The following is a 16,986-nucleotide window of genomic DNA, read 5'->3' as shown; positions in this document are numbered from 1 at the left end:
CCATGGTGCTCTTTAGCAGCTTCCTGGGCAGAATTGTCACAACCAGCCACTTCCAGAATGTCCTTTCATGTCTATTCATGTCGGGTTTATTTACTGCTCTTGGTAAAACAAAGCCAGAGTTGGTTTCTGGCCAGCCATGAGATTTAGGATATTTTTCCATTAGAGCTTTTAAATTAATTATAGTGAGTTTGGAGCATTAAGTGTGGGGCATCTGCTGCTCCTACCATTTTCATTTATCAAAAGCAGTGATAAAATCTGTTCTGGACTACAGGAGTTTAAGAATCAGAACCCTTCTCTCTCAGAGGTACAGGTTAGAAAGTGTGCAGTGATCTTGTAAAGCTCTCCAGAAAAATCTTCTAAAGATCTCGAGGCACTCTGCAAAGTGAGGCTCCATTTGTTTTCCTTACTCATGCATATTTTAAACTCCCTTTTAAGTTTCAACGGTTTGCATGGGTGTAATTCAGAACAGACTGGGGCCTTACATATTTTGCATACCAACAAGTTATGCGAGTCCAATTTCTGAGGGAAAAAAAAAGTTTATATGAGCATTATGATGCAGTTGTGGAGTAGCTCACTGGAAAAAAATAATAACACAACAAATCCTGAAGGATTCACTTTGTAATTTTCAGTGGATGTTCACAAATGAGAGCAAGCTTTGTGTCCATCAACAGTGTGCAGAAAGGAATCAGCCTTTCTCCAAAGCTACTGAAGAGCCATGGTCTTAATTTGTACGTTTAATTAACTTGTAGGCACCCATATATATGTGTGTGTGTGTGTATATGTCATCTAAATTTTAAATGATATTGAAAAAGTAGAAATAGCGTTATAAACCTATATTTTTTAATATATGTCATCTAGGTTTTAAATTATATTGGGAAAGTAGAAATAGCATGATAAACCTATATAAATATCTATATATATGTATCTAGACTTTAAATGATATTGAAAAAGTAGAAATAGCCTGATAAACCTATATATATTTTTACATATGTAATCTAGACTTTAAATGATATTGAAAAAATAGAATAGCATGATAAACCTATATATATATTTTATATATCTATATAATCTAGACTTTAAATGATATTGAAAAAGTAGAAATAGCATGATAAACCTATATATATTTTTAATATATGTAATCTAGACTTTAAATGATATTGAAAAAGTAGAATAGCACGATAAACCTATATATATATATTTTTATATATGTCATATAGACTTTAAATGATATTGAAAAAGTAGAAATAGCATGATAAACCTATATATATATATTTATATATGTCATCTAGACTTTAAATGATACTGAAAAAGTAGAAATAGCATGATAAACCTTCAAAGCTGAAGGAAAAAAGAACCTGTGTTTTAACTTAGCGTTGAGTATTTATACAGCCGGCACCGTTTAGTCCGGCATGCTGGAGTGAGTGCGAGTCTGTGGTTGCAGTTGTGTATAAAAATACTGCAGCCTGCCCCTGCTTTAGGAACTAAACTTCAGTTCCCAATAGCTCCCTCTGTAATTCTCTTTCCAAATAAAAGGACGAACTATTCCTGGCTCGTAACGGTGTATTTCTGTGGCTTCTTGGACTATAATGAAGGCAGTCTGGAATGTTAAAAATTGCACACTCAATGCCAGTTCTGAAGCCACGGTAATTTAGGCTTTAAATGTTTTGAAGTTTACATTTTGAGTCTGTTATTGTACAACTTTTTAATTAAAATGTTGCTGTAGTCCAGATCACTGATGCTTCTTGCTCAAAGATCCATTAACATCCATCTTAAAACCACTGTGTAGGGAACTTGATAATTTTGGTATCGAGGGCTAAGGCCATCTGCTTGGAAAATTATTTGGTTTTTATTTGGCTCCTTCTAATTGTAGAAATTCAAAGACATCTTTGATATCCACTGGATTCCAACAATGGAAACATCAGTTCTCTTTCTGTAAATGCTTCAGATCTGTCTGTGCTGCAGACTTAATCTTGATGCAGTTCAAGAAATAATCTGCCAAGCTTGTCACCAAGGAATCAGGGCTGGATTTTCCTGCAGAGCCAATATGTACCATTGATGCACATTACCATCTCTGTGTTTTCCCATTGGAATGCTACTAAATAAATCAGAAAAACGTGACATGCTCACTTCTAGATGTCCTCGTGACCCAGTAACAGCTATTCTTAGGATTAATAGCTCCGTGGACTCTTCTTGTTATCATCTGTAGCAGAGAGTTTGTAGACATTTATGCTTGAAATATGCCTTCACATTTATATCCTGTGTACAATAAAGTGAGACTTAAACCTGACCTTCACTCTCAAGTTAAAATTCCTCTCATACCCTTGGCTTGGTGAAAATTCTGCATGTTGAGGGGGAAGTCAGAGCTTTCCAGGTGTTTCTTGTGCCAAATAACTCAGAAATCTATTTACATTTAGTTCAGGTTTAGATAATTTTGGTATTGAGGGCTAAGGCCATCTGCTTATAAAGCTGTCTGGTTTTTATTTGGCTCTTTCTAATTGTAATTCCTGTACAATGTAAAATCATAAGCTATTATTGTATTTGCATTTACTAATCATTGTGCAATAATAACAATTTCCAGTGTAGCATCCATGGGATTCTTGCAGGACTGCAAATGTTGCCTAAATGCTTAGAGAGAGAGAGAGAGAGCTCTGGGCAGCTCTGTAAGAAACAAAATCCTTTCCTATATGAAACAACCATTCAACCAAAAGGAACATTTGAAAAATAGAGTGGACCTCACTAGTGTCTGCCTGTGAAGGCTTCAGACTTTGATTTTTGTCATCCCACACCTCAGTGTTATGTACTAAGAGATCAAACCCCCTCTGCCATGACCATTGGCATGAGCTCTCTTCACAGCGACCACATGCTTTGGCACCCAGTGCATCTCTTGCTGTGACATGGAATCCTGCATTGCACCTGATTTTTGGCTATGAATTTGGGTTTTCAGGTGTAAGCGAAATGAGGTGTTATTATTTCCACCTAATCAAGGCAAAACCAGTTTCACTTTCTTTGAAGCTTTTTATCTCCCTACAACTGGATTTGAATCTCTGACTTCACCACCACAACCCCAGAGCCATAACCACAAGGCCACATGGTTGCAGAGCTGTTTTTGGAGGTGGTAGTGATGTGAGTTATTTTAGAAGCTGCTAGCTATAAATTTCAGTTATATTTGAAGGAGGGTAAGTGAGCTTTGAAAATCCTCGGTGAGTCTGTCCTTCAGTGATTAGCAGGCAATTACTGAGGCTGCTGGCAGGAGTGGGAATGGAAGGGTCATCCTGCAGCTTCTACCAGAAACCACGGAGTACAAACAAGCAGCAATTGTGAACCACAGTTCAACTGATTGTCCTTGTTGGTATGGCTGTCCCAAGATGGGCTGTGACGCAGAGAGTCAATCTGCACAAAGTCACTTTTTCATTACAGTGAGCTCCAAATAGCATCAAAACAAGTCGTTTTTGGACCTCTGCGCCGTGCATGATAAACGCAGCCCAAGCACCTTGGTTCTTTTTTAAAAGGGTTTCACCCTGACCCTTCAGTTCATGAGGCATTTTTGCACTGCTGGCTTCCTGCCTGAAAATGAACGTGAATCTGCTATTCCATACCACTTGTTCCATAAACTACAAGGGCCAATGCTGGGAGCTATGGCTGGAACCATTTCGTGTTTGCAAAATAAGGATCGCTTGCCAAAATGATACGCAGGATTGAAAAGCCTCACTTGCCAAGATCCATTCAAAAGAGCAGCCTTGGCACAGCCAAAACCTCATTGTTGGGTATGATGTGAGATAAAAGTCCCAAAAAGCAACAACTGAACTGCACAACAAGTTCCTAAAAGCTAAAAAAAAAAAAAAAAAAAAAAAAAAAAAAAAAAAAAAAAAAGTGGAATTCAATTCTTTGACATGTAGGAACTGTTTACACTTCTCTGTTCTCATAAGAGTAACTTTCAACTGCACAAGTTAGCCACATCTGTGTGAAATGCAGATAAATCAGGGAGTAGAGTGATTTCAATCAGAGTAAGGGTCATAGTGGAGATGGTGGCTGAGAGATGGTGGGAGTTACTTGCTCAAGATCCTGCTTGATACACTCAGCTCCCTGTTGAGGGTTTCCCTGTGTCTGGTACAGCAAAGCACAGCTCTCTGAGCAGTGTAACTGAGACACTCATGGCACACATGAGCTTTCCCACTGGAGATGCTCTCACACAACAGCCAAGCTCCAAAGGAAAGGCAGAGGGTAAAAATGCTGCTGCCACACAAACCCCACAGAGGATACCCCAAAAAACAGAGGAATAGAAATAATCTAGTGGCTCAAGGCACAACTAAGGGAGTGGAGGTAATCTTTAAGGAGAAAACAGAAGATAATTCCTTGGATTTGCAGGGCTGCAATAGAATCAGCTACAGCTGCCTTTAGCTGGGTGAGAACTGGCCTTATCATCCCAGGGAGGGATGAATTCTCCATTATTTTCTCCTTCAAGTACAGAGCCTTCTCTGAGCCATTTCTGAGCCTATACACTCAAGCTGGGGATGATTAAAATTGGGAGGAGAGAACAAAAACACCTTACTGAGGTATTTTTGACTGCCCAGAAAATGGGCAAGTCCGGGAAATCCTCCTGCTCCAGTGAAGTTGCTCCCACCAACCACTCTGAGACAAACACTGGGACTACAAAGGACATGAAGAAGTCACTGATGGCTCCTGTTCATGCCCAGGGCAATAAATAACCTTTAAGGTGATGCTGAAAAGGATGTGAAATACTGGAAGTACTCCTAGAAAATCAATAAATCCCACCAGCCTAATGATGTGGATTTATCATCTATGATTCCAGGTCATTTTTACTCACAGATATAAGAAGTCACTTAACATTAATATTCCTTAGGATGCTGTACAATGGCAACTCAGGAATAAAACAGCATTCTCAGCCATGAAATCACATCTATTTTGATACTTGAAAGCAACTTTGGAAGTAGGAGTCCCTTTGGAATTGAAGTGAAAACCCTGCAAGAAAAAAATTCAATACAATTTACGTTACATGTAAAAGGCATGTGGGAAGTCAGCGATAAAGTGCAGCTGACCTCTCCTGTTGTCTCTCAGGAAATCAGAACTCAGTCGTGCCTGTTATAACTATTATTTAATAGTTGGGGAATGGCAGCATTTAGAGACCTGTGGACAGAGGTCTTTCAGTGAAGAACTCACAACAGCCATTTTGTCCTGGTTTCCAGGAAGAAAAGGTTGCTCCTGGAGCCTAAGAAAACTGTCACGAAATTCTCGAAGGAAAAAAGAAAACATAAAAATCCAAACAAACAAAGAAAACATTTCACTAGAACCCATCTTTGGAAAAATATAAAAATATTTTTCCACCCAGAGAAATAACTATAAATAATGTTTGAACTATTAAAAGAGTGAACGCAGAAAAAGGCTATTTACATAGGAGTGTTTTGTGCTGTTTCAGTCTAATTTGTCACTGATGTAGGAGCCTCATACGTTAGCTGGAGGAAATCCAGAGTTTTCAAAGGTTTTCTGTCAGGGCTTGAAAAGCTGCCAGTTTTTTTAATGGAGCCGAGCAGTCTCAGGCCTGTTGTTCTCAAAGATTTTGTGAGCCAGGGCTGAATGTTAGCAGGAAACAGAGCCAAGTGGGCTTCCTGAGCGTCTGAGAGAGGAAACACTGTAATAAGCATGGAGGCTGTGGTTAAAAATAACTCTGGTATATAAAGGCTGCAAGGATCCCCTCTCGCTCACACTCGCCGCTGCCTCTTGGCTGCAGCTTCCCGCTGACTCCATGTGAATGAGATGCTTTGCCATCCCCTCGGAGCAGGTGGTTTTTAAGCAGAAAAAGACAGAAAACAGCCCACGGAGAAGCTGAGCACAAGGCAGCTCTTATTGAGTTTCCAGCGAGCAGGATCCAGGCTTTCATTGCGAGAGCGTTGTCAGGCTGAGTTGAGCCGCGGACACGGAGAGTTTCAGTGTCTAACTTTAGGCTGAAGTAAAAGTTGTGTTGGAAAAAAAAAACCAAAAAAACCCACCAAAAACTCTGTTTTTTTCTGTGATATGAAACCTGAAAAGGGGAACAAGGCGAATCGTGGAAGGTTCTTGAGCAATAGGTGAAAGGGCCCCCCTAAATTGTTACCATCAGGCCCAGTGTGGCTTGGACCACTTCTGCTAGAGAAGGTTTAGTCCCACCCTGTGCCCCCCTCGCCCAGCTGGAGGAGATGCATGTGGCAACCACAAGCTGGGGGATTGGCCACCCACCATCAATCAGAGCTCTGCAGTCCCCCTGCCTCGGTTTCTCACCCTGCTTCTCCTCACCAAATTCATTTGGCACGGGATTAGGCCCATCTTTTCTCTCAAAGAAGTGATTTTCCTTGCAAATGTGGGATAAAACCCACGCTGGTTATTTGGTAAATTAAGGCACCTTTTTCCCTGCTGTAACCTGACACTAACAGCCCCATGCAGTCCATGCTGAACACTTCTTTGTAGCTCACATTATGCTGTAATTGGCAAAACACATTCTTCCCAGGCTTGTGTTTTTATTACAAACATTTATTTGGCGCTTTATGTGGCAAATGAAAAGAGAATTTCACAACTCATTCTACAAAGTTGCATTGTATCAGGCTGTCCCTTGAAAAAGCATTTTATTGCTCAAGAATGGCTGTAACCGTTCAAGGGGTTTCAACAGCGTTGTTCTCTTCAGCTACAATTGCTTTATATGCTACAGCACCAAATATTAATAATTTTGATCAGTGTTAACCCTGACAACTGGCACTTGATTCAGCAGTGGGTGTGACATTCCTCACAGGCATCAGCTTTACAATTTGGAGTAAAAGTTCAGGTGTGTGGAAGAAAATAAGCTGAAGTTTTGTTTCTGAATAGCATTTTCTATGAAACATTTTCTATGAAAGCATTTTCTGTGAAACACAAAGCACTGTTCCTAAGCTCAGACATAGCCAGGAATTGAAATATATAAATATCCTAAAATGTAGGCATTAATAGCTCAAGGAAAAAAATTATCACAACAAAGGACACAAGCATCTGGAAAAAAAGTCTATCCCGAAATAGCCCACTGAAGTTTCAAAGCTTAACCATAATTATATAAATAATTGTGATCATGGAAAAAAATTATATACCATACTGAATATTTCAGTGATCTAAGTCTGCAAGGACTTGAGAGGCCAGGAAGACAAATGAAATCAGCTGCTCTGTATATGCAGCCTGTCCTGCAGAGGTGCCTGTCTTCCTCTCACTGGCCAATTCATGCCTCTGATTCACACTTCCATGTATTCAAACAGGGAAAGTCATTCCAGGCAGCCAGCAATACCAATTAGCAGCGTCATGGTTAATGAAATGCTTGCTCCAATGTTTCCCATTACTTTACTCCGGGACATATGACTAATAAATCATACAGGTGCAGCACAAAGATGGTATTTTATAAAGGAGAGCCAAACCCCACATGTTCATCATGTCAAACAAGGCTTTGCAACCCTACATGAGCTCCTACTTTGTATATTTGGTGAATAAAGCTCCACTTAAAGATCCATAACCTATAACTGTGTTTTACTGGCCAACAAGGGAAACAACCCCAAAGCCTTCCTCACTCCTCAGTAATTCTCTTCTTTTTAAGCTCTGTCCAGTCTTCTCTCCCACTCCCCCAGTTAAAACATGTAAACTTCAAAGTGGCAAAACTCTCTTCTAAGAAGGGCACCTGCATCTGTGCTGACTCAGACTGCAACAGATCTCACAAATCAAAAAGAGGAAAAAAAGCAGCTGATTAGGGCTTTGATGTCCCCTCAAACAGATTTTTTTTTCCCTCTGCATTTATTAAACCCCAAACACAGTTCTCACTTCTAAACCCAGTCAACTTGGCACATCTGACAACACTTGCTGTCCTAAGTGGACATGACAGATAAGACACAATTTCCCTTTTCCTGCTGTCATCTCCAACCAATTATACAAATTGTCTATTAAAAATGGAGGCCAGGAATGACACAAGCAGTATGAACACTCAAAGTGTAACCCTCCTGTATTCCAGAATTAAATGAGTTTCATCTCCTTGGCTTCCTGATGTTGTAGAGCCCATTAAATATTTGTTAACCATAAAAGTAATTTTTCTGAATGAAACCACACAGGTGCTTCTGCCCTATGCTCCTGTTATTCCATGCTCCAATTGCCCATTTCTTCACTAAATATTTGCTTCTGTAATCTAAAGTGTTTGGCAGCAACTGAAAACTACTTGTCACGATCAGTGACTGACATTTCAAGCAGTTTTGCTAATATGATTCAACATGCTTGCCAAGTTTTGGAAACCGTGGTATCATTTCACAGTTCTGTTAAAACAAAAACAAAAACAAAAACAAACAAACAAAAAAAAAAAACCCCACCCAAAAAAAAAAAAAAAAAAAAAAGATTTTTCAAACATGTTTTTAATTGCCAGCTGAAAGGGACATCTGCAGAACAACATATGGGCACTCAGCACACGTCAGTAAAAGCTGGCAGAAACACAGCTACATACCTAATCAAAGCTGATCATTTAAAAAGTGGCATACGTTAGTTAGGTTTGAAGAGTCCCCAGATCAAAAATTACAAAAAATCATTTACAGCTGAACGCTAGCATTCTTCACACAGCAAATTCAAGTAGCAATACATAATTACCTCAATCATATTCGCTAAATAGATGAATTTTTTGCATGATTTATTCAACCATGAACTCATTTTCTTGCATATTTCTGAGAAAAGCTTTATTTATATAGTTTGACTTACGTATTGAAATGGAATTTAAACTGGTTTCCCTCTGCATTGATGGGAGTCTGCCTTGCTAAAGCAGGTTGGAACTATCAGAACTTGACTTTTGCTAATCTTTTGGGAGCTAAGTTAATAAGGCTTTCACTAAGATTGCCATCACAAGGAATGGAAGGGATAGAACTGCCAATAATCACGTTGAGAAAGCAGAAGTGCTAAAAAATATTTCTGTTCTCTCTTTGGGAAAAAGCCAGATGCTGTATCGAGATCAGACAATAATGATGTTGAAATACTTTCCATTACAGTAACTAAGGAGGATGTTAAAACAACTGCTACTCATCTCAAACAGTATTAAGTTGCCAGGTCTGGGTAATTTAGAAGTGAATGTTTCCAAAGAACCAACTAAGGACATATCCAGATGGTTAATGTTTATTATCAATTCATTTCAGAGCAGTGGGGAAGCCCCAGGTGACTTGGAGAATGTTAATATTATGTCAATATTGCAACAGGGTAAACAGAATGACCTAGATATGCCTGTCAGTGTTACATAAACCTGGGCAGAGACAGGGAGGACTTGAGACATAAAAAGAATTCTAAATAAAGATGGTTTGGTTACTGATGTTTGTGATGGTGTTTTGAATAAGTACGTGCCTGGGTGCAGTGTGATCTTGAAGAAGCACATGACAAATTAACATGGTGTGCACATGCAGACTGGTCCAGCCACAGGCCAGGACATCTGGAAATGGAATTTAGATTTTAATCAGGCAGGTTTATTGGGTCTTGATCTTTTTTATCATTGCTTACCATTCAATGTTGTTAACAATAACCTGGAAGAAAACAGAAATTGTTTCTGATAAAGCCCTAGATGACAAGGAGCACAGAAGTGCAACGTAATTTGAAGAACATGTCATTGTTAAAGGATTATTTTAACTATCCAGGAAGACTATCCAGGAACCCCACTCATGACAATACAGAGAAGCTGAAGGCCACAGTTCTAGGAATGGAACATGCAAGCTGCTTTCTGGCATGGACAAAAATAGGTTCCTACATAGGCCAACAGGGAAATATTCAGAAAAACTGGGACCAAAATTGCAGTGCTCTCAGATATCTTTGATGGTTTCTTTCACAGCCTCTACCTTCCTGTGCAACTCTAAACCAGCTGGCTTTCTCCCAGTGGCTCCAATTCTCTCTTGATGCCTCTTCCTAGCCCTGCCACCAGCATTCCCATCAGGTCTCCCAGGGCTTTGCTCCACCTTCCAGTCTTCCCCCACGTCCCACGTGCTCAGCTTTCAGCACTCTCGTAAACTCAACTTTCTCAAGAAGCCTGGCAGCCAACACTGAGTGCAGAGGGTGCTGCTGGCCTGGACTGGGGAGCTGAGAGAGTATCGTGGAATCCCAGCATGGTTTGGATTTGGAGACATTAAATCCACCCAGTGCCAGCCCTGCCATGGGCAGGGACACCTCCCACCATCCCAGGCTGCTCCAGCCTGGCCTTGGGCACTGCCAGGGATCCAGGGGCAGCCACAGCTGCTCAGGGCCTGTCCACCCTCCCAGGGAACAATTCCTTCCCAAAAATCCCATCCATCCCTGCCCTCTGGCAGTGGGAGCCATTCCCTGGGTCCTGTCCCTCCATGGCACAGAGCTGGGGGACAGGAGGCCTTTGCCAAGCAGCTACTCAGCAGAAGACCATGGCAAAGGGCACAAGTCAAGTCCTTAAAGAGAAGTGACTCATGTTTTGTCTGCTACTCCACTTTTCCAGTGCTCAAACCTCAAGAAAGACTATGGAAATAGCTCAGAGGAGAATCACTAAGGAAAAAAAAAAAGTATTAAAGGAAAATAGGTTTTCCTAAAAACTTAATGAACCACTTCAGCTCATCAAAGAGATGGCTCACCTTCATCTGTCAGTCCCTGCATGGGAATCAGCTCCAGTCATGAAAAGTCTGGTCAAAAAGGCTCCTTTCTCCAATTCATTCCTGATGTTACTTTATTCAGACAAAAGACCTACAGGATTAAATCACTCTCCCCCAATTAAGATGCGTGTCTCTGACACATACCTGTATATTTCATTTTATGTGGTTGTTTGCATCATTTTATCAACTTCCTTGACAGCAGATTCTAAAATGTGCCTACTCAGAACCTGCGATTTAAAATAGAAAAACAAAAAAAAAGTATAGTCAACAGAACGGTGACAATTTGAGCCAGGCAGGGAACTCCTCTGTCTCATTTCAATACGAGGGGTTGGTCACGGTGTTACCTGTACTGTGTACTCTGGGTGCTAAGAGGTGTCATTTTCAGGTCGTTTACCCTGGTATTACTACTATTACTTGTTTGCTCTAGGTGCAATCAGGACTTTCTGAGAACAATCCCTGAGAAAGGAGCTTTTTGTTTGTTTGAGTTCTGCAATGACTCAGAGCTGGGGCAGCCAGGTGACGTGGGTATTGCACCAACCCACCCAGCATCGAGCTTCAGTGGGCACAGCCCTGCTCAGCCCTGGCTTGGGTTCTTCTATTAACGTGCAAAATCTTGATTGCAATTCCTTACGAAGTTCCTCCTTGATCTAAAAGCAACAGGAGACAGCAGCAGCAACACCTAGGAAAATGAACTTTGCCATATAAAAAATGGCTGAGTCCGTGTTTACTTTGGCTGGAAGACAAATCACACATCATTTAGCTCTCCTCTACCCACAGAAGATTAACAAATACTTTCTAATCTCACATTCTTCACATTTATACACCAGTGGCATCACTCCTGATCTATGCTAAGTGAGATCACTGCCAGGATCTTGCGTTTAGGTATTTAAAATGAGAGTTGTGAGCAGCAAAAAGCCAGAAAATGTCAGCACAACTGTCACAGACCGAGTGGAAGGTCATGGCAAAGTTGTTCTCAATTTGTGCAGAACCAGTGACTCACAAGGTAAATAAATTCTCACATTTGTCTCCCCACGTTTAGTGCAGCTCTCAATTTTTAGCCTAGCTGCTTTTCTTGAAAACAAAAAAGAAACTAAAGGCAGTGAATTTATTATTTTGTGTGCTTGGCTTTCATCTTCTCTGCCCACTAAACTTTTCCTTAACACAAAGAAAATGCAGAGTTTGGTGATGGAGCCATAAACAAAGTCCTTCCAGTGTCTGCTGGAAGGCAGCATCCGATTGGAGCTCCTCAGTGAAACCTACACGTCCAGTTGTATATCCTAGAAACAAAATATTTTGTTAGAGCTTTGCTGAAATCACAAGCACATAAACTGACACAGACATTCAGGGTGTGTTATCAAGGGAGTATTCACATTCATTCTGAATTCATCAGAGTGTATTTTCTTGGCTGACTCACAGCCCCATATATACGTATCATTCACTTAAGGACGTTTTATTAGAGGAAAAGAGTTTACATTGAAAGATTACACAAGTGTGACATTACAGAGCCGTGAGTCACACATCTTTGTGTACAGCGTTACCATGCATTCCGTGTGTTGATTCTGCTCCAGTCACAGAAGTTTGGCTGCTCCTTCTGGCCAACCTGTGAACTTTTAGAATGAAAACTATAGAAAGTTAAACAAGAGATAGTCCTGATTTTAAAACACGTGTGGCTATTGAAACGATCATTTACTCACCCTAGCAACTGAGTTTTCCCGAGGTGGTTAAACACAGCCACAAGCCTGGAATGGGCTCTGGTGAACAGGCTCAAAGTGCTTGGGAGAGTCAGAGCCCAGCAAGGGCATTGCTCCTTCCCCTAAATGTGAGAGCTGTTCTCCTGCACCCTCCTGATTTCCAGCTCACTTAGAAACCCCTCTAAAAAGCGATTGCAAAGGAAATACGGAGGAGGAAAGGAGAAAGCATAGCTCTTTTTTGAACAGGCTCTCAAAGAATCAGTCTGTCCCTTGACAGATCATCGTTTTTTCCCCTTTCAGGTCTGTCACTTTTGCTCCTGGATGATGGCCAAGCAGCCGTGATCCTCAGAAACAGGAGTCTGGGGCATGTTATCAGAAGTTATTGGAGAATTGCTCCTTCAGAGTCAGCATCTGAGCTGGAGGCCAAGGTAAGGGAGAAGAACAATCTTCCCTTCTGAAAAATCAAGACCATAAATTGCCTACAACCAGCGGAGATCACAGAAGCTACGTGCATTTTTTCTCTCATAATGTCACATTGCAACATTGATTTTGGCAATCTTTGTGCAGCAAATGGAAATTCTGCTACAGATCTGGACTTCCATTAAATGCAAAACTCCAGCAAAGACCGTACAAAGTGGCATCAAACACCTTTCTGCCAAGATAACCAAGATAACCGAGATGCATCTGGGACTTTTAGGGTGACCAGTGCCAAGAGACCCCATCATCAGCTCAGCAGTTTACCCACGGGAGCAGGGCATGTCTCTCTCCCCCACTGAGCTCCTGACACCTTCCACTCTTCTTCCACCTTCTTTTTCTGAGTCTGATTGCACCACATGCCCCAGGGATGAGGCTGGGTTGTGGGGCAGCTGCTCTGAGGTGTTGGGGGATCAAACCCCTAATTCATGGTGTTTTTCTTAGTGTCCCCAAGGCAAGGAGCCCTCAGTGCTCCCCATCCACAGCAGAGTCCCTGCTGAAGCTTGTAGCTATCAGTGTCCCCTCATGTCACAGATGGTCCCTCGGTGTTTCCAGGTCAGGAAGAAGGGCAGGTTCCAGGGCAAGGGCAGTCCTTGCTGCCCTCCACCCCCACAGCACAGGGTCCCCTCGTGTCAGGAAGGGTCCTGTAGGTGTTTCCAGGGCAGGGTCCCCTGCAGCCCCTCATCCCACCCAAGTCCCTCACGGTGTCTCTTAGCACAGCACAGGGTGCCTCAGTGTCCCTGCAGCGGGGACTCAGAGATCCCTTGGCGTTCCCCCAGCTCACTTGTGGCAGAGACCCCTCAGTGTCCCGTCAGTGGCCCCTGCCCGAACCGGGGGTCGCGGCTCTCCGGCCACTGCCCGAACCGGGGGTCGCGGCTCCTGAGCCACTGTCCGAGCCGGGGGTCGCGACTCCTGAGCCACTGCCCGAGCCGGGGGTCGCGGCTCTCCGGCCACTGCCCGAGCCGGGGGTCGCGACTCCTGAGCCACTGCCCGAGCCGGGGGTCGCGGCTCTCCGGCCACTGCCCGAGCCGGGGGTCGTGGCTCCTGAGCCACGGTCCGAGCCGGGGGTCGCGACTCCTGAGCCACTGCCCGAACCGGGGGTCGCGGCTCTCCAGCCGCTGCCCGACCGGGGAGTCGTGGCTCTCCAGCCGCTGCCCGAGCCGGGGGTCGTGGCTCCTGAGCCACTGCCCGAGCCGGGGGTCGCGGCTCTCCAGCCGCTGTCCGAGCGGGGGGTCGTGGCTCCTGAGCCACGGTCCGAGCCGGGGGTCGCGGCTCCCGGGCCGGCCCCGATCCCCGCGCCGAGGGGAGGGCGGCGAAGGGGGCCCGTCCCAGCTCCGCTCCGCCCCGCTCGGGCTGGGACCGCCGCCGCTGCCGTGTCCTTTTATACCGGGGCTAAATTTAGGCTGCGCCCGAGCCGCTGCCTCCCGCCCGCCCCGTCCGGGACGGACGCGTTTCCTCCGCTCCTGCAATTGGCCTGAGGCCGCCCGCGCCCGCGTTATAAGGTGCGGAGGGCTGCCGGCCGCGCTCGTCCCGCACCATGGCGCTGAGCGACACCGCCCTGCCCTCCTTCGCCACCTTCGCCAGCCCCTGCCGCGAGAAAGCCCTGCACGAAGTGAGTGTCCCCCGCGCTCAGCACCGACGGCTCGGCGCACCGGTGGGCGGCTGAGCCGCGCCCCGGGTCCGTCCCCCCCTCCCCCGGTGCCCCGAGGCGAACGGCACCTCTAACCCTCTCCCTTTTCTCTCTCCCCAGAGGTGGAAGTGTGAGCAGGAGGCCAAGACCCCCGCCGGCACCTGGGGCGGCCTCTCCCCGCGCAAAGAGGATGAGGATCTCAACAACGTGCTGGATTTTATCCTTTCCATGGGCAGCGACGGCTACGGCCAGGGCGCTGCCGGCGGGGACTATCCCCCTGCCCAAGGCGAAAGCGGTGGCTTTTACCAGACAAACCCGTCCCCGGGATGCTACAATGCCCTGGAGCAGGGCAGCCCCCCGCCCTACAACGCCGGCATCGTGCCGGAGATGATGCGTTCCGAGATGGACTCCAACTACTGCCCTTCTGGCAGCGTCCACGGCCGCTTCTTTGTGACACCCACCTTCGGGGGCCCGCAGTTCGTTGAGAACATTAAGCCCGAGCCCGACATGGACAATTATGGACCGGTCCTGGGTCTGGTGCCCCAGGCTTGCCCGAAGATCAAGCAGGAGGGGAACGCGACCTGCATGATGGCCTACGAGCAGCCCCGGGTGGCCAGTTCCCCGCAGATCCCTGGGGCAGAGACGCCCCCGCTGAGCCCCGACGATCTCATGGTGAATGACTGCCACACGCAGATGATGTGCCCCTCGTCCGTGTCCTACCAGCAGAGTTACCACCCGGCCTCCGGCTTCCACCACCCGCAGACCCACCTGCAGTACCAGAACACCTCCCAGTTCGGCCTTTTCGAGGACAGCCTGCCCTTACAGCCCTCGGCTCCAAGGGGCATGCTCACCCCTCCTTCCTCCCCTCTGGAGCTGCTGGACTCCAAACCAAAGCGAGGACGCCGGTCCTGGCCGAGGAAGAGGACGGCCACCCACACGTGCAGCTATGCCGGCTGTGGGAAGACCTACACCAAGAGCTCACACCTGAAGGCCCACCTCAGGACACACACAGGTAAACATTGCTGATGGCCTTCATGCGGGGATGTGCCGTGTGCCGGCTGGGATAGCCCAGTTTGCAGCCTGGGCTTTTTTTACCCTGTAATCTGTTGAATTCATGGCTGATGGTTAGGTCTGTAACATCTAGGTGTTTACCTATGTAGTCAAAGCTTTGCTAAGGGCTTCTTTCTCCAAAGATTTTCACTGCACGTAGAGCTAAAAATCTTTGAAGAAAGGGCTTTGGAGAAAGGGCTTTATGGTAAAGGAATTTCTAGTAATTTAGCTTAAAAGCACTTGCATCTTGCCGTGGAAGGGCTCGGTAGCGACTAAAGGGATACGCTAGAATTAACCTCGGCAGGTTGCCTGGTGTGTGGTGCCACGCTGAGTCACGCTCTCCCATCTCCCCAAACAGGTGAAAAGCCCTACCACTGCAACTGGGAAGGCTGCGGTTGGAAGTTCGCGCGCTCCGACGAGCTCACCCGTCACTACCGCAAGCACACGGGGCACCGGCCCTTCCAGTGCCACCTCTGCGACAGGGCCTTCTCCAGGTCAGACCACCTGGCTCTGCACATGAAGCGGCACATGTAGCCCCGGGGAGCGTGCCCTGCCCACTGCGGACCTTATTTAACTGCTCAGGTGCAGAAGCGTTCGAAATCTGTAGCTGGTACTACATAGGGAGGCACCGACCGACGCTCCAGGACGGACACGGAGGATGCGACACGAGGAGGCTCAGCCAGGCATCTCCTGCAGGGAATCTGCCCTGCCTGAGTCAGTGACCTGCCCGTCCCGGTCAGGAGAACAGGGGTTAATTTATGCAGCTTCTGTGAAGGGGAAACTCCATAAGACTCCATACAGATTGTATAGAAGAAGCTGTAAATATGTTTTTTTTTTTTCTTCCCCAATTCTAATTGCCCATTCCTAAGCTTTACAAGACAATGTTTGTATGGAAACTGCCTGAAGTTGACCCTAGAAGAGGTAAAATGAATGTTACTGTAGCTAACGATGTTAGTTTAGATCTCAGTTGAAGGCATGGCTAAGAGAACACTCCTCTTGTTAGACTGTTTGGTTCACAGGTGCAATAGTATTCTTGTTTGCCATGATCTACACTAGAAGTACAGGGCTTGATGTCTTGTAAGAAAATAACCTATTTACTGTAATTTTTTTATATATTGTAAATAATTTTATACAATGAGAAATATTGTATATGTAAATAGAAGACAAATAGGTATTTTGCCTATTTTCTGTTTTTATAAAAACATAATTTTTCAATGTTTGAAAACATTTCATCTTTTTAATAAAATAAGATTTTAATTACTGTGACTTTTATTCTCCTTTGAGATGTCCCTGTTACTTTTTCCCTGATGGCTGGATCAGCAACCACCTGATTGTGTTTCAAATTATCAACAACTGTAACAAGACACTTAAAAAAATCTGAGCCATGGATTTGTCTGAAATAGATAACTGAGTGAGTAAGGTATTCTCAGTGGTAAATAAGACATAGTACAGGGCTTTATCAAAAAATCAAAAAGGAAAGTAGATCATATTCAAAATATACTTCCTAAAAATGGTT

At 44.8% G+C, this 16,986-nt stretch overlaps 1 protein-coding gene across 1 annotated transcript; it reads left to right on the top strand.

Annotated features, from left to right (window-relative positions):
* The first annotated feature begins 14,288 nt into the window (after positions 1-14,288).
* On the top strand, positions 14,289-16,736 carry KLF2 (KLF transcription factor 2). Its single transcript, XM_053966224.1, has 3 exons — positions 14,289-14,402; positions 14,541-15,432; positions 15,829-16,736. The coding sequence occupies exons 1-3, from the start codon at positions 14,328-14,330 to the stop codon at positions 16,002-16,004; spliced, it is 1,143 nt and encodes a 380-aa protein (XP_053822199.1). The 5' UTR covers positions 14,289-14,327; the 3' UTR covers positions 16,005-16,736.
* Positions 16,737-16,986: the final 250 nt, after the last annotated feature.

Source organism: Vidua chalybeata, chromosome 27, assembly GCF_026979565.1.
Source record: "Vidua chalybeata isolate OUT-0048 chromosome 27, bVidCha1 merged haplotype, whole genome shotgun sequence".
In the NCBI taxonomy this organism is placed as follows: Eukaryota; Metazoa; Chordata; class Aves; order Passeriformes; family Viduidae; genus Vidua; species Vidua chalybeata.
The sequence above is the reverse complement of the archived record's forward strand: the minus strand, read 5'-3'. Positions and strand labels throughout refer to the sequence as shown.

Bases quoted from the DNA above. Each gene is read 5' to 3' on its own strand.
- KLF2 (XM_053966224.1), top strand. From the start codon at position 14,328: ATGGCGCTGAGCGACACCGCCCTGCCCTCCTTCGCCACCTTCGCCAGC. The intron at 14,403-14,540 runs GTGAGTGTCCCC...CTCTCTCCCCAG, and splicing joins GCGAGAAAGCCCTGCACGAA to AGGTGGAAGTGTGAGCAGGA. The intron at 15,433-15,828 runs GTAAACATTGCT...CTCCCCAAACAG, and splicing joins CCACCTCAGGACACACACAG to GTGAAAAGCCCTACCACTGC.